At 36.8% G+C, this 24142-nt stretch overlaps 1 protein-coding gene across 1 annotated transcript; it reads right to left on the reverse strand.

Moving 5' to 3' along the window:
* Nucleotides 1–669: 669 nt before the first annotated feature.
* LOC122296116 lies at nucleotides 670–22889 on the reverse strand. The gene is made up of 27 exons (XM_043105555.1): nucleotides 22729–22889; nucleotides 22388–22639; nucleotides 21996–22055; nucleotides 21798–21890; nucleotides 18545–18773; nucleotides 17579–17685; nucleotides 15864–15926; nucleotides 15233–15333; nucleotides 11331–11425; nucleotides 11171–11191; nucleotides 10120–10215; nucleotides 9913–10033; nucleotides 9576–9719; nucleotides 9215–9411; nucleotides 7596–7867; nucleotides 7027–7128; nucleotides 5884–6060; nucleotides 5582–5770; nucleotides 4405–4646; nucleotides 4154–4300; nucleotides 3666–3882; nucleotides 2650–2778; nucleotides 2325–2468; nucleotides 1850–1924; nucleotides 1525–1686; nucleotides 1377–1436; nucleotides 670–1197 (listed from the first exon to the last, which is right to left on the reverse strand). Exons 1-27 carry the CDS (start codon nucleotides 22732–22734, stop codon nucleotides 1123–1125), a joined length of 3576 nt encoding a protein of 1191 aa, XP_042961489.1. The 5' UTR covers nucleotides 22735–22889; the 3' UTR covers nucleotides 670–1122.
* Nucleotides 22890–24142: the final 1253 nt, after the last annotated feature.

Consider the following 24142-nt stretch of genomic DNA (forward strand, 5'->3'; position numbering starts at 1 on the left):
AATTATGAAATCATTTAAGAATTATTCTCAGAATTATTGAATTCCGAATGGTGTTTATTAAGATGGAATTTCTGTCACTTGCTTTAAGGATTTGACTGTGATGATGATTGCTGTCTCTCAGACCCACATGCTGTTTATTAAGATGGAATTTCTGTCACTTGCTTTAAGAATTTGACTGTGATGATGATTGTTGTATCTCAAACTGTGGGTCTGTAGAGACACGCAGCTTGAATTAGACCATATCAGTACAGTATATACTGGAGAGCTATTAATATTGTAATTAGCTTATAATATATGTTTCAGGTCAAATTTATAATATCTGTTATTAATGAATTCAAGATGCTTTTGTCAACAAAGGAAAAAAAAAAGACTGATGATGATGAACATAGGATCCAAAATAATTAAGATAACGATACCCATACAACTCCTTTACAATTCGTTTCATGTTAACATAGGCATGACATTTCATTAAAACGAATTTCAATTTTATAAAATTATCTTTCATTTAATATAGAGTTTTAAGTTAATCATTTTCCAACTAATTATGACCAAAAAGAATTTCCAAGTTTCATGTTTCATTCTTACCAATCACTCTAATATTGTAGGGATTCTTCCAATGATTGAATTATATATATATATATAGTCAAATGAGAGAATCAAGCAAGCAAGAAAAGAAACCTACAATTCATTGACTAGAAAATCATGGATACTCATTTGTAGTTACACCATCAAAACCTGTAAATATATGCTGCAAATCTGAATGCCGTTGGAAATTACTGTATATGGTACAAATAACCACTATGAACAAAGGAACAACACACTAACTCATTCTCTCAGGAAATTCCACAGCTGAAAAAAGGGTCTGGATGTTTTGGCGTCTCGGAAATTTTATATAGCAAAAAGCTGGTATGAAACTTTCAGGAAGCATGCACAAGATCACCACTCAAATAAAGCTCCACCAAGATGCACCATCAATGAAGAAGGTTGTGGATTAAATTGCTGCAGATAATCTCAATAAAGACTTAATGCCGTAGTATCGTCTCCTAAAATGGCGCAGAAGGAGAAACAACCAATGTAACCTAGTTGGTAGATATATTGCTGGACACAAGATTAATGCTGCACTCAAGATTGATTGACGTATAGGACCGGTACCAGCCCGGCCATCTTGCCATCCCTCCCAGGGCGTTTCTTTTTCACCTGCAACATGAGCAGCAGTACATTAGGCAGAAAGACTAATACTAGTAGAACTACCTTCTTATCTCCAGAAAATCGCAACGTCAGCAACACATTCCAATCATATTCAATTATTTGTAAATTTCTTGGTATAAAAGTTGGTTTTCTTTTTCAATTTTGATCTTCAAACTCTCTACACTTACATAAAACCAGCCATCCACTTCGTCCTCAATCTCTACCTCTTCTCCAGCTGTTAAATTTAACTGCAATGACAACCACAATTATTACTCATTCACCTAGAAATTTCATCTAAAAACTATTTGTAAATTAAATCAGCAGTGGTCAACTAACCTCATCATCTCCACCTGCAGTGAAGTCATAGAGCGCCGTTCCAAACTTTGGATTTCCAGATGATCTGCGCTCCTCTTCTCGGGACCCAAAACTTTGTGATCCACGCCCAGCTAAGGGGTTCTCAAACGACTCAAATGCATATGACGAAGGTTCTTCTCTTATCTGATGGGATGGAAATCAACGTACAAAAAACATGAAGTTTAGCGATTTAAATCACATTGTACAATCAACAACTAGATACATGTTTTTTCTCTCAATTAGTATAGAACAAGAACTTATCAAAAAAAAAGTACAGAACAAGAAAGAGAAAGGAAATAAGACTAACCGGAGAACCTATACCCTCATACATTGAGGCACCACCAGTGGATGGATTGCTAAACCTGCTTGCCGTTGACCTCTCCTGTTATAGATAATTGTGGGAGTCACAACTCAAAGTAGCTTTTAAACCAGGAGAATTTATTAATCATGAAAAAAAAAAGTTTTTAAACTGAAGGAGGCGTCTAAAAAATGTCCCATATCGATCTGGTGGCTGTCAACCAGAGATGTCACGTCCGTCTTAAACAGAATCTAATAAGATGGGTCTTGGTCCCTCCCAAGTACAATTTCAGTTTAGGCTCAATCTTCCGAAACTTATCTGTCCATATTCATTTACTTTCATTCTCCACTTTCAATTGAACAAATGTAAAATTGAGGAACAATATGCTCGAAGTAGAAACCAGCTTGGTATTAGAAAACAGTTAAAATGCAAGAAGAAAAAAAGAAAGAAACAGAGACTGCATCAAAATCATTATTAGTCATACTGTAGTTTGTGAAGCCCCATATGTGTTTGGCCGTGAACTGAACAATGAAGGGTAGCTCATTCCACCAAAGTGGGATGATATGGAAGATTCAACTGATCCTGTTGACTCCGGTGAAGATGTCCCAGATGACCTTGCATCATCTTCCTGTGATCCAAGAAAAAGATTAGTTATATAAGTGATACGGATATAGATCTTTGATAACAATGGCTGCCATTGAGCAGTCCTTGTCTACCAAGCTCTAAACCAATTGCATGCTAAGCCCAACTTCGGTAAGATTTGGGAGAACACATACCTCCCTTTTGACAAGTTAAGAGAGAACCCTTACCTCTAGTTCTGAGGTCTCTAAAAGTGTCTTTGCCCACATATCATCATAACTAACTGAAGGTCTAGAGATGATGTTCTCCTCCTCAACATCAGGAGCATCGGCTCCCACACCGGCAAGAAATTCATTAACCTAGCACAAAGTAGAGATAGAATGATCCTCTTGCTAAGCAGATTGAAATCAAATGATAAAGACGTACTTACAAATATTTATCAGAAGATGCTAAATTAAATATACAAAATTTAAAGACTACTAGAATCCATATTCCACTCACAAGTTTATGTTCAGATTGTCGTTCCAATCACTGACAAGTTTAGCACTGTAAAATTTCTTTTAGGCTCAATAACTATTCATTAAAACCGATTTAACAAAGTTTTCCCATGCCAGGATGAAAGACAAATACATCAAACAAACTCCACACCGATCTAACACATCGACAAACCGTAAAGGTAGAGGAAATTTTTTATGCAACTAAACACTTAATTTGGTCCTTTTGACTTTATTATCTAGCAAGTAAAAGGTCCTTAATCTATTGACTAATGACACATGACTTCATGCATATATTGGTGATGTCAATCTTAGGATGGCAGAGCTCCATGAAAGATTATCCCCATGATATCATGTGTTTATGTGTCTGTGTCTGTGTGAAACGTATGTAAAGTTCCCATTACAATGCTGAGAAACACGTAAAAATTCTTCTTAGGAGAGGAAGCTAAGAACAGAATGCTCAACTCTGATGTTTAGGCATTTGTATCTTTTAAAATAAATTATAAGTACATAGGCATTAGTATTTTAGAGATAATACAGTGACCACGTTTGGCTTTCTAACTGTTAATAATAATCATAAAGAGAAAATTCATGTCTATTTCCAAATAAGGGAAAATCACTTAAGCAGAGAGGGCCAGAAGCAAAACACGTGGGAGTGTGTTGAAGAATGAGCAAAATGAAAGAGATATACAATACTACACAAGGCTCAAATTGCCCAATTTATGTTTAATAACCAGACGCTAAATTCTTACCCTGTTCATTGCCGGTGCATTGTTTCCCAACAAGTCATCATCACCAAGATTTGCAGCCCAAGCATTTACTAGGTCATCATCGAGAGTATCAGGCTCAGTAGCAGCTGGTTTAGATTCATAGATAAGATCAGAAATTCCGGTGGCAACAGCAGGATCATTGAAACCGGCTGATGCGCTTATATTGTGCCGTGTGCGATAGATGTCAATAAGTTTTGCACTGTCATAAGATTTCACAAAAGAAGGGAGAGGGAGGAAGAAGCAAAGACAATAATGAAAATAAAATATTAGAAACCATATTAAGCATATAATTACAGAAAGACCAGAAAAAATGAAATACAACTAAATCAATTTGAAGTTCTCATCACAAATTCCATAACAAAATCTATCCCCAGAGCTTGTAGAGAGACCATTTTTTAATGGTGTTTGGAAAAGTTCATCACTATAACTCATTCTTGTGAACATAGCATAAAACAGGATAAATGTAGTACCTTATTGGCCCCAAAGGTAGATACTTTGTTCTTGGGACGTAACAAAACATGGAAACAAGATCCAGCAACTTCTCATGGGTTTCATACAGTTTCTTAAGTTCTTCATCTGTCCATTCTTTTTTTGTGTTGTCATGATTCCGTATTTCCCTGTTTTTCCACCAAAGAATTTGTATGAGTAAAAAGGAAAGATATTTTTTAACTAAACAGCTAAAAAAGTCATAAAAGAAAAAATACAAAACTTCATTTCTTACTTTATCAAATCATCTTGTGCTCTGTACATTTCATCAAGAACCTTTATCATAGGACTTATTAGAACTCCAAGGCCAGTGCCACTGGCTCCTTGATCTTCCCCATTACTGAGATGCATCTCTGAAAATTGAGACTGCAACCCACCCTGTGCCAAAGTATGTAAGAATTCATAGATCTGTAGCCTAAAAGGCTCACCAGACCTGATAGCCATGGTTGTAAGAGCTTGAGCAGCAATGATTCGAATCTGCGAGGGTCCATTTAACCAGTTCACATAAGAAAAAGGAAAAGAAAAGCAGCAATAAACATCATCTTCTATTTCAAAAAAGATCTTGGTAACAAATATGAAACTGATCTAGAACATAAAAAACTTATGCAGTTAGGGAAGTTAACATTGCAATTAAAGTTTATTGGGCACCAGTTCAGAATAGTGCAAGTCAAGTTTGCTAAAAGATTTTTTTTTTTTTTTTTTTTTTTTTTTTTTTTTGGGTCAAGGAACCACTCCAAGGCAGGACCCTTCAAACCCACCCCCCTATAGAGTAAACCCCGGTCCCATGCACCACATCCTCAGAAATTTCCCTACACGGAACATGTTAAATCGCTGGATTTCCACCACAGGGTGTAGCCCCAAAGGATTGTTTGCACCCATGAGATGTTGAATCTTAGTCCTTGAGGGGAGTGATACCCCAAGACCAAGACCTTCACCACCTGGACCAACCCCTTGGGGTTTCATGTTTCCTAAAAGAAACAAATTGAAACATATTGACATCTTTTTTTTGAATTTATACCTTTGGATAAAATGATAGGCAACACCTATGGGAAAACTAGTTAATGAAAGCCTCACTACATTCTTGGTGCACAATCATCTATATAGCACAGCAAATTAAGGCATGGCAGATTAATGATATTTTTTTTTTTTTTTTATAAGATAAATATTATTACTCAGAATATAATAGGCATGACCCTCATAGCAGATTAATGATCTAAAATCAATTAGCATGTTAACAACAGCAGAAACCCTCCATGAATTATTATAACCCTCAATCTTTGATCATGTGAGCCCATATTAGAAGGGTGGTGAGTTCTAACACCCCACCAACCATGTTTAGAATACTCAATTGTGGTCCCAAGATACATGAAAGAAAGCCACCATTGGATGATTACTCAAGTTTGAGTTTATACCTCCCAACTGCCACTGAAAGCACACCTTTGAAGCCGAGTCAATGCACCAGCTAGAGTAGGGTTACGGGAACTGGCAGCAGCAACCATTTTATCTGCATCTAACATCATTAACGCTGTACCAGGTGGGGTTGCAGATTCCCAAGCATATTCAGACGCAGCATAATTTGCATTTTCTCCAAGAAACCATACCTGCAAGTATATTTGTTTCCAAGCATATAAGTAATAACATGCAAGAACTATAGCCCTATGATGATAGGATTAAAGATAGCTGAAGAAGTTTATTGGTCAAATAGGAAGCTTACTGCTGCTTGTACTAGCCTCTGTAATGCCAGTGCCGACTTTGGATCAGATGCAGAAACACTGTCCACTGATGTAAGCCCCAACATTGACCCAGGTTGTGGCGGTGGTAGATCAAGTACAATAGTGACAGCCTCCAAAGCTGTGTGTTTTCCATCGGGACCAGCCCCAACAAGGCATGTCTGGAAATGAAATCATTAAGTATATGAATGTCATTTCTGGATAATTTCAAGGGAACTACTATTTTAGCAAAAGACATGAGGCAAGTAAGAAGGCATGCAAATTGTAAAAAGGAAGAATAATAACAACAAAGAACAAGAGAAACCACTGGTGTAACTAGAATTTACCAAGGTTTTCCTTCACCACAAGTGTGATTATTTTTAATAAAATTAGAGGTTCTGTCCTCTTTCTAAAAAAAGACTAGAATACACCAAGGCATCTGGATGACTAGTTGCATTACATGTGCATCTGACCCAATAAAGTGATCTGCATACTCGGCTTCAATTTAATTGTATGTCATAGTGATGATGGTTATGATTATAACAACACCACCAACGACGAGTTTTGAGGGGAAGAAATAGAGATTCACTAATTCTGCCCTCTGTCACATAAATCTTGATCCATTTATTAGTGGCAATTGCAAATGCAAGGACAAGATGGGATTTTGAAGAACCAACTGTACCAAAATGCAAAATTTAGCAGTGGAAAATTTTCAATTGTATTTGGCTGTTCTGAAAACTGAGAGTTCTACTGCTTCACGATGAGGACAACTCTATCCTCATTCAGAAATTTTCAAGCCTACTTCTTTTAGTGTTGCTTGGTCAAGTAAACACCTTAACCCTACCCCCACTCAGTAGGCAAAAAAAAGGAGAATAAAAGTAAATGCATGATCATTTGCCTCAACCAAACAAAATTCTTGATTAAAAAGTTCTCAGGAACAAGGTTTTCAAGCATGCAGGATAAACAATAGGTTGCATCATTGATATCTTTCATCAAATTTTTGTCAACGTTATCCAAAATTATTCTCAAACAACACAAGTGCAGGAATATATATCATAAACACATAAAAAAATAGAAAAGTGAAAAGAGAATGAAGTCACAAAGACAGGGACTGTATTATTTTAGGTGAAGAACGCACGAAAACCTACTTTCCATAGTAGTTGTAACACATCAGCATCAATCTTCCCAGGAACTTTAGTAGCAAAAACCCTTGCGATCTCAAGAAGAGTGACAGCCATATCTGGAGTTGCCTGATGAAGCAACAATGAATCTTATTACAAAATAAATCTTATAACAAGTGGGAACATAGCTTCACCTCAGTGCACAACACAAATAAAGGGATAAAAAATTCTTTGAGAACCATTGATTTTTTTTATTTTTATTATTTTTTTTTTTATAGGTAAAAATAAATTTTAGTGATATAAGAGACAAAGCCCAAGTACACTAGTGGTATACAAAGAGCATGCCCCATTGATTGTGCAACAGAAGAAATTACTCAAACACGTTATTCATAACCGGCCTCCTACAACAACTAGTACTTCTGTAGAATATATTTATAACTTTGTTCCAAGTTTCTACCCCTCGATAAATGTACAATAGCAGAAAATTTCATAGAAATCTAAACTTAATAATATCAAAGAAAATGCAAAGAATAATGGCTTTGAAATGAAATTTTCATACATTAAGATAATAAGAATGACTTACACCCATTACATACCTTAAAACGAGCATGCAATGTAAGTAAAATATCATTCAATAGTGTTGCTGGCCAAGCTGGATCAGAGAGCTCCGATGCAATAATTGATTCCAGTTCATCAAAGGAATCATGCGGGCTTTGCATCCAGATCAATGCCTTGATTACCATAGCTCGAACATAAACACATTCGCATGCTACAGTTGTACGCACTACTTCCATTAATGAAGCTAATAAGCCTGCAACTGTATCCTTGCCACCTGTTCCATTTGATAGAGAAGATGGTTTTCGGGTATCTACAAGCGAGTAAGAATGAAATGCAATTAGACAATTATCCACCAAATAGCCTAAACAAGGCCATTTTAAAAATATATATATTATTCAAATATAACTATTTCAAAATGAATGCAGACTATGGGTCAAACTTGTAATTCTTTTTTTTTTCTATTGGCACCAGGTGTCCGAAAACACGTTCCGACTAATCACTGGAGTGCACGGGCCCTCGGCAAAAAGTTTTCCACAAGTGCACCTCGGGTAATTCAAGAGAAAAATCCCCAGTTTGATGGCCCCAACAGATTGTTTGCACCCAAGGGGATTCGAATATTAAACCTTCGAGGGAGAGCATACTACCAAGACTAAGGTCTTCACCACTTAAACCAACCCCTACAGGTTCAAACTTGTAATTCAAAATAAATTATCATAAAAAAATATTTAATCAACATAAACCAACATTTGTTGGAACTGAAAGATTGCACCATTTTAAATAGCTAAGAGACTGAAACTATCACAATTTTTAAGAAACTGTAACAGCAATTATGAAACCTGAAAAGATGAACAATACTAAGTCACTGGTATAGATAACAGTACCCAAATGGACACTGAGTTACCACAAAGTCACTGGCATAGATAATAGTACCCCAATGGACACTGAGTTACCACAAAGATAACAGTACATTTCCTTTAAACCCCAATAAATAGAAAAATATGGATCCTATTTAACCTTGATACTGAAAGCCCATTCAGAACTACATATATTTGTTTTGATAAGTCCATTCAGAACTATATATCTAACTATTTAATAGTGCATATGCAGATTGCAGAAAGAATAATTCAAACTGCACAAGTCCTGCTCATTTATCAATAACAAATTATGCCAAATATATATCATCTAAGGTGATCCAATCAGTTGCTCCATATAATTTTCATCTAATCATGTGTAATATAAAAAAATACTGAACTAAAGACAAATCTAAACTAAAAATAACACAACCCAAGTGCATACTAAATTGCACATAGGCTCAATGAAATCATGTAATGGAGGTGGAGAAAAGAGGATCAGCCTCAGTATTTTCCCCACCTCCATGATATACCATCTGCGTCACTTGTGTACAGTTAGTGACATCAAACTACCATGAGTAGGATAGAATTAAACAAATTTCAGTAGTAATGTCAACCACTATGGGGGACAAACCAAGTAATCCATATAAAACCAACCTAAAATACTTACAATAATAAACTATGCCTAATAATAACCCAAGACGCCATATACAGCTTTCACAGGTTAATAATCAGGATCCATTGTCACTTTATATACATAATAGCTATAGAAGAGATGGACCAGAAAGCAAATAATAAAAAATTACTTTCAGGGTGTGAGTTCCCATTAGTATCTGAATCATGCGAGTCAACAGTATCTGCAAATGTATTAACATGAACTCCTTCATCAATATCCTGCAAACCTAGAGCAAAAGCAGCAGCCCGACTTTTTCCCATCTCCTGCACAACTCTGGATGCTGCATGAAGTACTGGCCTAGAGAAACTACGGAAAGAACTCTCCAATCTGAATCATGGCAGGAACCAAAAAATAAATGAACTTCAATTAAAACGCCCATGCACATAAAAGTAGCCACTGACAAGCTATTTTGCTAAATTTGAGAACACCTCCTTTAGAACCTTGCAAGATAAAATTTCTCATATCAGATAGAAAGGGAGAGATGTTTCTACCTTCTCATTACAAGTTTTATAAGCGGTTGTGGACGCCTTGTCTTTTGAGATTTATCTTTTTCCTTTGATGACACAGATGGAGCTTCTGGCAATTTGAGGATCTCCCTGGTTAAACGGTACCAACCAGCAGCTCGCTCTTCAGTCCTACATTAAGCAAATGCCAGGGAAACAAATTACAAAATTTTCACTAGGAGTGACTCTCTAAGTAAAACATATCCCAGTAAATACTAAAGCAGTGTGACAAAACTGCATGCAATGCTGTTCTAACCCCATGAAAGATGAAAATGTATAAAATGGAAATGCAGGAAGAATAATGCTTTAAGATAATAAAACAAACCTTTCTGTGTTATCGTACTTTCCCAATACACATAATATTGCTTCAAAGCAGACTTTCTCGCTAGGATCCAGGAGGAGTTGATATAGTACTGAGTTGAACTGAGATTTTATATCTGGCCTCTCTATTGACAATATTTCAATAAACCTATCATCTCATACATATTGGACAGAAACAATAATTGAGATATAACAATTTACCATTACTTACCATCTAGTGCCCGAGCTCTTGCTATTGTATGGCACAATTTGGCTAGTGAAACTCTAGCAAGAACGTCATGCAAATGCAAAACATCCTGCAAAGCACCTGCTTTGTACAACATCCAAAAATGGTAAGGTTTCACAAGAAGCTGGACCAAATAACAACTCAAGTAAAACATGAAATAGAGATAGTTTGCAGACTCCAATTAAGACCAGAAATCCATTTACTGCAAAAGTAGCTGTGACACATCTTAGAATAGACCAAGCCCCTAGCAGAACAATCAATTCATTGAAGCATCAATTTCTCGAGTCTCAGAAACTTCAAAGAGCATAAGAGTCATCGTCCAAATTATCAATACTAGGAATAAACTAAAGGAGGTAGTGTTTAAAAAGTGCGTTTTTTATGTAACAAGAAGTAATATCAAAATACAAGAAGTCTCATTGCACTGGGCGTATACAAAAAAAATACAAAAGGAAAAAATTACAAAATAAAATTAAAGAGAGACAGACCAATACTGTCATATGCACCCAGCCAATCATAGTATCAATTAAAGGAATAATTTGACCAAGTTGACATAAAAGCTCAACAGCATTGCAGATCTGATTACTCCCTCTCTCTCCCCAAAGTTCATATGCACGGATCAACATTGAGAAAAAATGTTGAATTAGCCATAACATCAGGGCAAAGATATTGATTCTCATTTAATTGTCATATTCAGATCCCTTTCTGTTAACGAGCAATTTGATGAATTTTCTAAATCTATACAGAACTGACACAAAGTGCTGAAGCCAAGGGCAAAATAGTCATGAAAGAGTTTCTTCTTCGCAATCTTACACTCGACACATGATTAAAAGTGAGAGAAAGATGCATAGAACTCAAACAAGGAAGAGATCTTTTTATTTGTATCATGTTTGCTATTGATTTGAATTGCACAGACTCAAAAACCAGAAACTTTAAAAATCTAATGAGGTATTACCATATGTAACTTCAAAAACCAACACTAATCCACAACAATGGTAAGAAGAGGATGCCAAAAGACAACAAAGAATAGGAAAAATACCTCCAGGTTGTGCAAGCTTTCCTGCAGAGAGATTATAACCGTACAGAGTCAGAATACATTATAACCACCAAACCTTACTTCCAGCATCATGGAAACAAATATATTTTCATGACAACAGATGCCTTGAGAATGAGAGAGTTTAATAGTCAAGTCAAGTAACCTAAGGCCATCGCAACTGCATAAGTATCTCTTGTAGCTAACTCCGAGAGAATTTCCAATGCATGCCTTACAGCAACAGGATCGGCAAATGAAACCCTGCCAATTTGACACCACTAGTTATTGACAATAGACAAAACATAACAAAACAGGAATAGTAGATGTACCATAACCATGATGAAATTGGTTAAAAATTAAAAGCAGCACAATAAGCATAATAAAGATATTCAAACATAGGCTTGCAAGTGGAACAAACAAAAGCAGATCAATGAAACTAGGGTTCCTTGAGCAAGAGATAATTATCCATAGGACTTGCAGCCACCAATCTACGTATATATAGATTAAGCAAAAATACAAAGCATTACCAGAATAAAAAAAATCAGGATTTCCAAACTTATATCAAAAGATCTGTAGAGGATTAAAAACAATTATTTATATACAGTGCACAATATACATAAATTATATCATATAAAAGAAAGGACAGAAAGGCTTCATAAAAGGGAGAAGTGAATTGCAATTATAAACTTGTGCCATGAATGAATCGGAAGAGATTTTAATGGACTAGAAAAAAATAACAGATGTTTCAATCTAAAAGTTCTATCAGTGGACAAAAATGAGGCAAATACAAAAAATATCCATATTTTGGCAGAACCTAAACATGAAAACAAAAGTAAGAGTAACATGTGCATACATATATTGACCCCCATACTCATATGGTCAAATTTTAAAGATTCTACGGACTGTAAATAAAGCCTCAAAATGCGAGCATGAAGCAATAGCTGTATACAAACTGAAATGGTTTTTTATTTTCAAGGGACATGGGAAGAAAATTTACTTATCAAAAAACAGGGAAGAAAAGAAGTAGAGCACATCTTGAACAAATTAAACAAGTATTGTGGGGTTACAAGATCAATCCTGCCATGGAAGATCAACAGAATCCTCTAGGGAAGTGGCTATGGTTGTATGCCAATGAAAGAGATAGCCAATGGATAGTGATCGACATGAAATATTCTAGTGCTTTGGGTGGTTGGAGCTCTAATGAGGTGAGTTGGTTCTATGTAATGACCAGGGGAAAGCCCATGTCACTTTTGGGCCTATATTAGAATCGAAATCCATCATAAAAGAACTTCTCCCTCCCGGGACTCGCTTTGGAAGGAGACTATTAATGCTAGACATGGAAGTGCCTGGGGGGTTGGTGTTCCAATATAGTTAGGGGGGGTATGGTGTGGGTTTATGGAAATTTATTCAAAGGGGATGGCAAAGCTTCAAGGATCAAATCCGGTTTGTGGTTGGAGAGGGGTCACGAGTCAAGTTTTGGCATGATGTTTGGTGCGGTGATTGCGCTCTTCACAAGGCATTGTCAGCACTATATCGTATTGCAGCTAATCGCAAGGCTTCAATCGCAGAGATGAGTTTTTTCCCATGGCTCTTACCAGTGGAATGTTCTCTTCAACAGGGACATTTATGGCTGGGAACTGCACATTGTATCAGAATTTTTCAGGTTGTTATACTCCTTGGGGAACACTACATCGTAGGAGGATAAGATATAGTGGAGGGTCAATGGTACCAAGAAATGTATAGTTAGGGGATCCTACAAGATCTTGACAGCACATGACCATGTTTCATTCCCTTGGAAGAGGATCTGGAGGTCTCGTGTGCCCTCTAAGGTAGCTTTCTTTATGGACTGTCGCTCTTGGGAAGATTTTGACCACGGACAATCTTAGAAAGAGGGGACTCATCGTGATGGATTGGTGCTATTTGTGTAAAAAGCACGAAGAATCTGTGGATCATCTACTTTTGTATTGTGAGGTGACAAGGGGGCTGTGAAGTGAGATCTTTAGAAGGGTGGATGTTGCTTGGGTGATGGCATTGAGAGTAGTGGATTTATTGGCCTGTTGGAAGAAAATTCAAGGCTGTCCTCAAGTTGGGCTGTAGAAAACAGAGAAAACCGACCAAAACCGATCAGACCTGCCATTGAAGCAGGGAACCTTCTGAAACCGGCAAAGAACCAGTCGGCCGGCGGTAGGATTTAAGCCAAACCGACGTCGGCTGGTTCAGTTCACGGTTCAACCCAAGAAAAACCGCTGAACCGGCCGAAGTCAGCTTATATATATTTTTTTTCAAATATATTTATATGAAAACGACGCCGTTTCACTTAAATAAGTGAAATAGTGTCGTTTCGAGGACACAGGTTGTAAAAAATGCATATATAAATGCAACCATTTTTCCTACAAAATTTCTCCCTCACCATTTGGAACTTAGAGATTCTCCCAAGCGGCAGCCACCCCCCCAACCTCCCTCTCCGATGCGATGATTACTCCCTCTTTGATGCAGCGATGCCATCTCCCTCTCACTCTCATCTCCCTCTCAGGCTCTCAAAGCCTCCATCTCAGACTCACTCTCTCTCTCTCTCTCTCATGGGATAGTTGATGTTTATTGTTGAATCTATATTGTTGAGTGTTGAGAAATTTGTATGACTCATTGGAACCGATGTTCACACGAATGAACCGACGGCAACCAGCCAAAACTATGCCGGCCGATTTTACCACTCTCCATCCATCGATTTCAGTCGATATCTTCCCCTGAAATTCATATCGGTTCCAGTTTTCACCCCTACCTCAGGTGGCGATAGTGTGGAAGACGATCCCCTTGTGTATCATGTGATTTACATGGTCAGAAAGAAATGAGCGATGTTTTGAAGATAGGGAGCACACAATGACGGAGCTTCAGAATTTTTTTATGCACACTTTAATGCTTTGGTTTTCAGCCATTGTACTTGATGAAAACAATGCTCATGACTTTTTGTCTTTAATTTAGAATGTATTTAGGTGTTCTTTTGTATACTCCCTGTGTACATAGACTATGCCTATTTTATTCATATCAATATAATTTACTTCTTGCATATCAAAAAATAAATAAAAGAACTTCTCCCTCCTAGAAAATCTAGGATCTCAATCCAAGGTATTATATTATAATCCTCCCCCTTAAGTTTCTACATCCTCGTCAAGTCATTTTGTTGTATGTGGCGCAACTAAGTCCCACAATTCTAACTAAGATTGTCTCTGATCCATTTGTAATAACCCAATAAAAACTCAAGCCTTATGGGCCTATACTCCAAAAGGATTATTCAATGTTATAATTGACCCCCGTAGTGAGATAGCTAGCACTATTATACAAGCAGTTTTTTTTAACTTTTGCTTAGACTAGGTGATGCTTAGACTGGTGATAATTTGTTAGCAAGTTGTAAATGAAGACTTGATAGTGTTCACAGCAGGCTCTTGTGGATAATGATTCTAATCTCTTCACTATGGTGCACATGGTGAGAAAGAAACAATCAGAGTTTTGAAAATAGTATAGGTACAATGTAAGAACTCCAAGCTTTCTTTTTAGTACACATTTTTATTGGATGGAAAGCTTCCCACTTATATTTCTGTAACTTTAACTTCCTATATTTTCTTAATTTCTTTGCTTTCTCTAGTTAGGTGTATCTGATGTACACTCCCGGTGCACTTTGATGGCCGATTGTGCCTTTTTTATCATTAATAAAACTTATCTTACTTACTCAACAAGCATTGAATTAGTTCCTTTTTAGGATTAATACTGCATTTTTTTTTTCTTTTTTTGGGAGGACGTTACAAGAATTTATTATAAAAACAAAGAACAAAGATCCAATAATATTTATAAGAGAGAACCCAAAAAGCTAGTGCAACTCTGAAAGACCAAAAAGAAAGGGGGGAAATCACAACATAAATCAAATCCTAGAGTTTCACGAAAGAACAAAATCCACAGAAAAACTTCCATTCACCATCAAAACCCACTAAGTCACTGCTTCACGTATCCCACCATAACCTTGCAACAGGAAATCCAACACCTTAAAAACAATCTGTGAAAGAATGAAGAACTTACCCCTGTATAGCACGATGAAGAAATGCGGGATTTCCAGGATCCAGAGGAAGTCTTCTCAAAGCACTTAGTGCAGCATATTGCAAATTACTCCGAATGACAAACTAAAAATTAAAAGAAGTGCATAAAATAGCATCCAGTGATCATCTACGAAAACCAAACAGATAAGAGCATATCATCTAAAGAAAAGTATAGAGAATAAATTGAAAGCATAGGATGCCAATGAACAAGTCTGTGAGACAATCAGACATGCATGCATGCAAAAACACGGCTGGTAAGATTAGCAGAAAAAATGTAACTGACTAAACCAAACCAAAATCCGCTATCCACACACTTATAGCAAAATTCTGCCAGTAGAAGTCCAACACCTTTGCTAACTTATTGTTGAATTAACACACTATCATTAGTAACCCCTTCCCAATGATCATAAGCATCATCAGAAACAAAAATGAACAGAAACTGGTTCCCAGACTTGGTGCTAGAAATCTCAAGATACCATCATTATACTTTTTTGCTGGCAAGATATCATATTAATCATTGAGGTACTTAGAAAATAAAAAATAAAAATAAAAAAAGCAATCCAATGACATGATAAAACACACAGCAAATAGAGAAACTTATGATGAATTATTACCTCCTTATCACCACCTTTTGCCCCAAACACGCCTTTCTTACGTTTTTGTGTGCCATCAGCTACCTGAAAATCCATATGTTAACACTAAAAACAAGAAAACTTGAAGCATAATTTCCATGACACTACAATAATGAAATGAACATAATAATACGTCAAGGAAAAAAACTAACTTAATGAACAGGAACACAATTAAAATGTCTAACTTATGTCAAAGGTGAGATTATATCAATGTCAAATAATTATCCATCCAACGTGCAACTCATTCACATGTATAGTAACACCAATTGTCAATAGTGTCACCTTCTTCACATCCATGCTAGAGACAAATGGAAGTTTCCTGAATTAAACACCCATCGTAACTACCTAACATAACTCCTGAAATCCAAAGCATGGCATCAAACAAATTATAACCAGAACCTCCTAGGGTTTCCTAAACAATCGATTTAAACTCATAGTGCACACAATAGATGAGGACACTATTGATACAGAAGCACAAGATTTTTTTTTTTTATAGGTAAAAAGAGAATTTATTAATCCACGAAAAAAGGCAAAACCCGAGTACACAGGAAGTATACAAGAAAGAGTCTAATTACAAAAACTACGCACTACAGAAAGTAGCGTAAAAGTCATTAAAACCCATTCCATTCAATACAATAGAAGAAGCCCAAAGCAAAAATCTATGAAAGAAAAAAAGCCCTAAAACCATCTGGAGAGCCTTTCCTATTGTCACTAGAGGGCAAGTAGAGGTTTTTTATTTGCTGCTGCTGCTACCCTTTTTAATATGTATTTACTGCTGCTACCTATTCCAAATTGTACTCCATTCTTATACCTTCTGGCATTAGAATGCATTTCGGCATTCTCGATTGAAAAACATAGTACATCACAAAGTTATCGTGGTGCTTTCATTTTCTGCAATTACAAGATGCCATTCATTGTTGTAAGTAATAGACAGACCTAATTAAGCATTGAACTTCCTCTGATCACATCAGACACCTAAGTCATTCACCTTATATTTATCCAGCAGCGACTGAATCCACCAACCACTTGATCTTCTTAAACTTTATTCTGTTTTCAAAAGAAAACTAAAGTGTGCTCCTTTTTCATATAAATTTTAGCAATGATTTTAAATATCCACCTGATCATAACAAATCTTAGCAATGAGAATATACCAACTGATCATATAAATCTTAAGTTCTCAACTCAAAAGCTTCTACGATTTCTCAATGAAAAAATCAAATTCATTTAATCATTGGGTTACCATCACCTTGACACTCATCAAAAGTCTCTAAGTCGCCTCAAGCTAGATCAAACCACAAGACCTAAAAATCATCCCCAACAACCAAAAGCAGAGTTTGTGTGGAGCATGATAGATGTTCCCATAACCTTAAGCTTTTCAAACAATCAGTTATCCAACAAGGTTTTAAAGCACCCCCCCCCCCCCCCTTTTCTCTCCTTTGTTCCAGTCATTCAGGATCATGATTGTAGGTTTTGCTCTAGGCTCCATGAGCAGTTGGGTGAGTTGCACCCAGGGAAGAGGCCAACCTTGCTAAGTGCCAAACTATGTTCTTCCAACACAAGAATAAGAATATTTTTATAAAAGAAAAACTTTTAAGATAATACAACATATAAGTCTCTAGTAATTACAAGTCTACAGAGAATGGTAAAGAGAGTAGCATTCTCGGTACATATTTATAGAAGAAAAAAATGGGACAAACCTTATCAAGTATGCCAAATACAATTTCATACAATCTTGACAACATGCCAGAGTTGCTTGAAGGAGCATATGTAAGAGCCTTTAAAGCCTGCAATCTCCGTGCATGAACTACAGAAATGATGAAGCAATAAATGCAAATCATTATCTACAGCCACTTCAAACAGGACTCAAATTTCAACCATAAAAGTAGCAACCAATTACTCTGCACGGAAAGAGACTAGATGGGGGGGAATAAATCATTTTATTTCCTTTTAGGCAGCAATTTCTTATCTCAAACTGTAAAATAAAATTACACTTAAATTACTATTAACTGAGATAAGTGGGCAAACACGGAGATTCACAAGGACACTTTCAGATTCAAAACATGCACAAGCATGATTCTACCAACAATCATTTAAAGACAAGACTTGGCAGTTGCAATCACCCTATCCTCCAGGCCTTTAAGTAATAAATTTTAAGTAAAAAATAGAAACATGAACAGTTTCAGCTGGTGTCTATTATATTTGTAAGTTGTAAGCATAATTCCTAAATTAAGCATAATTCCTAAATAGAAAAAGTGCTTAGGTGTCACTCTTGTATATGCCCCGTGTACTTGGGCTATGCTTATATATCTCATCAATAAAATCCTTGTTTTACTGATAATAAAATCCTCATTAGACAAAGTTCAAATCAAACCCCAACATCTAATGATTAATTCATTATATTATTTTGCATTTAGCACAGATAAATCTCTAACCAAGCACAGAAAGGAAGATTATAACAAACTAATTTTTTCTTGCGAAGTTACTTATAAAGAAAAATTTGTTCTTAGGAAATGACAAAAACTAAATCCTCTCTAGACAGAACTATACAGGTGTTAAGTTTTCAAAGAATCTTATAAAAAGTAATAAAATGGAGATGTAATGGTTAGGGAAACCAGAAGCTGGAAATGAATTCATATGAAATGTAAACTAAGAAATGATTTTACATTCAGCATCAACACTGGATGCCTCTGCTGTAAGCTGTTCAACTATTCGTGGTACAACATCAGCTCTCGTCACCCCTCCAACCGCATCAATGTCAGCTAGAGCATCCCAATTTGGAGTAGGGATCCCACCACCTGTGCCTAAACCTTGCGCTCCAGTGTCCGATAAAATTCTGGCCAAATAATAATATACGTACCGTAGAACACTCCTATCTTCACACTGCTGATTGAGCTGCAGAGAAGGAAAATTACAAAAAGAGAGATAAATACATAAATCATAAATGCAAAATGTTAAAGTTGTTAGTTGTTACTATATAAACTCAATAAAAAGATCTACAACTAGTGCGGCATACACTCGTATCAATACCTACACAGCCTCCACCAAGCTTAATATGCTCAAAGAAGCTATGAAGAAAAGATGTTAAAACAGTCACTTTAAGATGCATGCTAACTATAATTAAAAGCCCTACAATGGAAATAGAATCTCCCTAGACATACAGTAACAAGATATAACAACAAAGTCTTCACTCCCAAATAATCTCAAACTAAGATACATGGTGCACAGTTGGTTATTTTCAACATAAAAAATAACAATTTGGGATCTATAGAAGTTGATGTCCTGAGTACCCTCCATGCAAGCTGAGGTAGAATAGAATAAAGGAGTATGACCTCATCTCTATGTCCATTTAATCACCAGCACCCCAATTCCCAAAGCTATTGAATTAAAACAACTAGCAAACCAAATGTCATGAGATTAATGCAAAGGCAAACTCAAGGTATTACAATTATCCATTCCATAAATGTCATATAGAGGATAAACCCTAAGAACTCCATCCCGCCCCCACCCCACACCACCGCCGACCGGTGAGTGACTTGTCTCTTCCATCACAAACGAGGCCGACGTCGGTCCTCCCTCCGGCGAGTGGGTTTTTTCAATTTTTCAATTTCTCTTTTCTCGTAGGCATCAACGACCGTCGCCTGGGCCTACCACCGCCACAGACCTGACCGACGGACTCCAGTGACTCCTTTGAGGGGCCTTCGATGTCAATCCTTCTCCGGCAATTGGGATTTTGCTTATGTTGTTCCGTTAGCACAATTTGCTGGGTATTGCGACCTGTGTCTCTAACTCTGGGTATGCCATAGACTTGATCGAAGGACTCCGACGACTACGAAGCGGCCTCCGACGTTGATCATCCTCTGGCGACAGGGTATTTGTTCTTTTTTTTTTGTAACTGCAATTAAGGGTTACCTTTGATTTCGTGGGCACAGATCTGGTCATCGTGGGTATTTTTCCTTAAGATGACGAAGTGGGAGCAGTAGGGACCTCTGATTTGGGATTTGCGATTCAAAGATGAAGACACGCGATGTGGATTTGTCTCAGTTGGAAGGCAAGAGGGAGCTGAAGGTGGAATCAAAAACTTAAGTGGGTGGCTAAGGGGATTTGAGGATTGTCTTGTTCTCAACTGTCATGAAGGATTCTTCAGAGAGCTAAGGATGGGTAATGGAATATTCATCATTCAACATCTTAGTAACGCAAGGGGTAGCTTCTTCAACTCTCAGAATTTCAAAATGGAATAAAGAAAGGCTTGTTGGTAATTCCAAAAGGCGCAAATGGCATTGGATGGAAAGTCTTTCTGTATTCCATTCGAAGTGTTACTGGGGCTAAAGCCACTATTCTGAAGCATGTAAACAATGGGAAGTTTGTTGATAGAAAGTCAAAGGGAAGGCCTTCCCCAGTGAAAGGTGCCTCGTATGCTGAGGTGTTGAAGTCATTAGCGGGTAGTTCGGCCTAGATTAGTTTCACCGCCAAAGAAAAGGGTAAAGCTCTTGTAGGTGACAAAGCATGTCAAATGACATGGGGAGATGTAGAAGGGGTCTTGTGGGATGTCAAAACTCAATTGATGGGAATTATGGAGTATGTGAGAGATTTGATGATTAAAGTGGATAAGGGGCTGGAGCTAGTCGCGGGTTTCAGAGGTGGGTCAAAGATGAAGGCCTCAAGTGTGCCAGCAAAGGGTGTTTCTTCGTCGTCACAAATAGGTCCAGACGTCAGCATCGTCCATGCCAGTATCACTCAGGACATTGGCAACTTGTCAACTAAGCCTCCTGAGCGAGCAGTAGGCCCTCAAGATGGGGCTGGTATTGTTGTCAAGGATTCACTTTCAGTTGAAGATGCGGGTCCCTCCAAGGTCCTAAGTACTTCGGAAGAATCAAACGAGCCTCTTTCATAAGACAAAAATGCAGTAACAAAAGGTAGTGCATCCCCTATCTATTCTTTTCTTAAGGGAGCAGTAGGGTCTGACAAAGCGGAACTACAAGGGTTGTCGGGGGGTGAAGCAAATTTCAACAATGCCATCATTGATGGAGGGGAGGAACCTTTTATGGTGACAGAAACAATGGACAACCACCTTCTAGCTGTCGAGGAGACTCGGGATTTGTCATTGGTGCCTAGTGTGGAGGAAGGCTTAAAGTTGGGAGTGCAGTTGGGTACTGTGTATGGGGATAATGTTGCTCCCTAAGTTTCTCTTCCTCCATTGAATAATATAGCATTTTCACCATCGGATTGGGTTCTTAATAAAGTTAACAGGTTTAAGGAAATCATGGGGATTTCAAATGATACATATGAAGACCAAATTAAAGCTCTATTCACTTGATTGAGGCAAGCCACGCACTTGAAACCAAATCAAGTTTCAAGAAAAGCAGGGAGTTAAAGTGTCTTTCATGGGCAATTAACTACGATGCTAAGGGAGATAGTTCAAGTCGAAGGAAAACTAAAGGGAGGGCATTGTCAAGACGGTCTTGTAGAGGGATTTGAATTCGTTGTATGGGAAACAAGGGGCTGGAGTTGGGGAGGTGTGTTCCATTCCAATTCGGGTTTGGTGTATTTAAGGTAGTTTTCATGGGCTTTTGGGTGATTCGGGGCACTCTAAGATGGGCAAGTGTTTTCTTGTATACGTCCAGTGTACTTGGTTACTACTATTAATATATATGTAATATTTTTACTTATCAAAAAAAAAATGTCATATAGAGATATCCAAACTAATAAATGGTCAAACGTACCAAGACACCTAAAACTGTGGTTCATTGTGAATCATATGTTTCAACAATATCACATCACGCAACAAAAGATGGAACAGGCAATTGAAGAAACTGTAATAGACCTAAGTTATGCTAAAAGATAAAAATGATATGCTTGAAAAAAATAATTGCAACAGAAAGAAACAAGAAATGAAATCTAACAAGGAATCACTCATACCATGAGAAGAGATGGTGCCAATGAAGGGTCCACTGAGTTGTAAACTGCAAGTTTAGGAAATACATGATGCACCAACTGCTTCTGAGAGCTTTTCTACGCACAAATTTGTCACGGTAAACGAAGAAAACAATAAAAAACTCAGGAATTTCCAAGCCAAAGAAAAATCAGCTTAAGAAATATTAGGAGGGTGATATTTACTTGATCAGATGTTGCAGCCAATTCGTGAATACTCCTCGCCAGTTGTGAATACGAAACAGGCTATAAAGATGAAGCAAACTGCATTAAGCACCAATTCAATCCAACCAAAAAGAAAATTTTACTAACAAGATAAATCTGCAATCATTTAACCTGTGATATTTCAAAGATCTTCTTTTTTCCGATAAGTAACAAGCACAAGAAATCCAGTTATCCAGCGTTTTGTCAGTGATTAAACAGAGCATAAAAGTACATAATAGGCAAAGAAAGATAGAATTTAAACAAGAGCATTCAACGTTCCACGGAATTCGGCATAAACTATGACACATCCCGATTTTCCACACTTCCTCAGCTACCAGCGAGGGCAAGAGTAAGAGATATGAAAAAGGGAGCACCTTTTTCTTCTGCTTCTGGGGCATGATGTTGGTGCGGACCGGATTAAGGGCGGCCTTGGCAACGGAAACGGTGTCGTTGTGGATCTGCATGAGCGTGGCTCTTTTGGACTTCTTCTCCGTGGCCGGCTTCCCCAGCGCTGTGGGCGGAGCCGAAGAAGGACCCGGAGTCGGAGCAGCTGACGCACTGGAAGACGCCAGAGCAGGAGTAGGGTCCGCCGTTATCAGATCCATCAGCGTCATCCCCGTCGAATCCTGCCACAACGGCAGATCAAAGTAAAATATAAAATTCTCTAAAACAGAGAAATGGGAATAGGATTTTGGGATCTGAGGAAGCTAATTACCGCCATAGTAGTTCTCTGTGAGAACTTGTGATCGGAGAAAAGGAAGGATCTATTATATGTCTGTGGGTAAGCAGTCAAGCGGAGAGGAATGAACAAGAACAACCATTTTCTGCCAACGGCAATTTCTCGAGCATTAAAAAAATCGTTTTGTTTGTAAACGAACGTCGTTTTGAGTTTTTAATTATTATTGTTTAAAACTAAATTAATTTCGGATCAATTTACTTAAGAGAAATGCTACACATCATCCCACACCACACACTTTATATATTAAAATAATATTTTTTATTATTTTTATTTTTTATTTCATTTTATTCTTATTAAACTAATTAAATTATTCTATTTATCATCTACACACTATATATTTATTATAGAAAAAATGAAAAAAAAATTAAAATAAGTGTAGTGTGTGAAGTGTGAGGATGATAAGAAGAATTTTCCTTTACTTCATCATTAATTTTGAAATAAAATGTAAAACAATGTAGCAAGGAAAAAAACACAACATTTTTTTTTTTAAATACATTTAGGGGAGGTAGGTTTCAAACTCCAGACCTCCATTAATTTGGAGACTTGGGATAATGTCAATCAGGCCACAAACACAAAAAATTAAAAAATAAATACACACAACGTTAACACTTAACTATCTAGAAATATATGCCGAGGGTCCGTGTACCAATGAAATTAGTTGGGATATTGTTCTTAAACATTCGGTGTCAATAAATTAAAAACTATAAGGAAATATAATTTCAACTTATATATAATTCTATTCCCAAGCCGAAATTTAGAGCATACCTAATAAAATATTTGCATGGCAAAATTCTTTTAATTGATGCTTGCATAAGTTAAAGTAATAATAAAATGCTTACATGCCAAATTTTATTATCAAGTCGGTGTATAGAACACATCTAATAAAGGGTTTGCATGATATAATAAGAAGCCCTAAAGTAATAATAAAATGCTTACATGCCAAATTTTATTATCAAGTCGGTGTATAGAACACATCTAATAAAGGATTTGCATGATATAATAAGAAGCCCTAAAGTAATAATAAAATGCTTGCATAAGCTCCAAAAAAATTTGATTAAAAAAAAATTGACTCCAGTTAGCTTATAGAATGACCTGAGAATTGAAGACATTGCTTTGTTTTTTTAAGGTAAATTTGTATTAATTAAAAGAGTTAACAGTGGGAGCCCAACAATAACCACATTACAATACCACACATAAGTGCATAAAGAAAAATAAAGGATGATGCTATTATTCCTCCTAGTTAATGCTACTCATTTTGCTCACTTGATTTGACATCAAAAAATTAAAAAGTAAAATAAAACATCAACATAAAACGGTATTGGGAATATGGAGTTTTAACTTTTAACATTCATCTTTTTGTGTTTTTAAACGCCATTTTGTTTTTAAGATA

Source organism: Carya illinoinensis, chromosome 15 (assembly GCF_018687715.1).
Source record: "Carya illinoinensis cultivar Pawnee chromosome 15, C.illinoinensisPawnee_v1, whole genome shotgun sequence".
NCBI classification, from domain to species: Eukaryota; Viridiplantae; Streptophyta; class Magnoliopsida; order Fagales; family Juglandaceae; genus Carya; species Carya illinoinensis.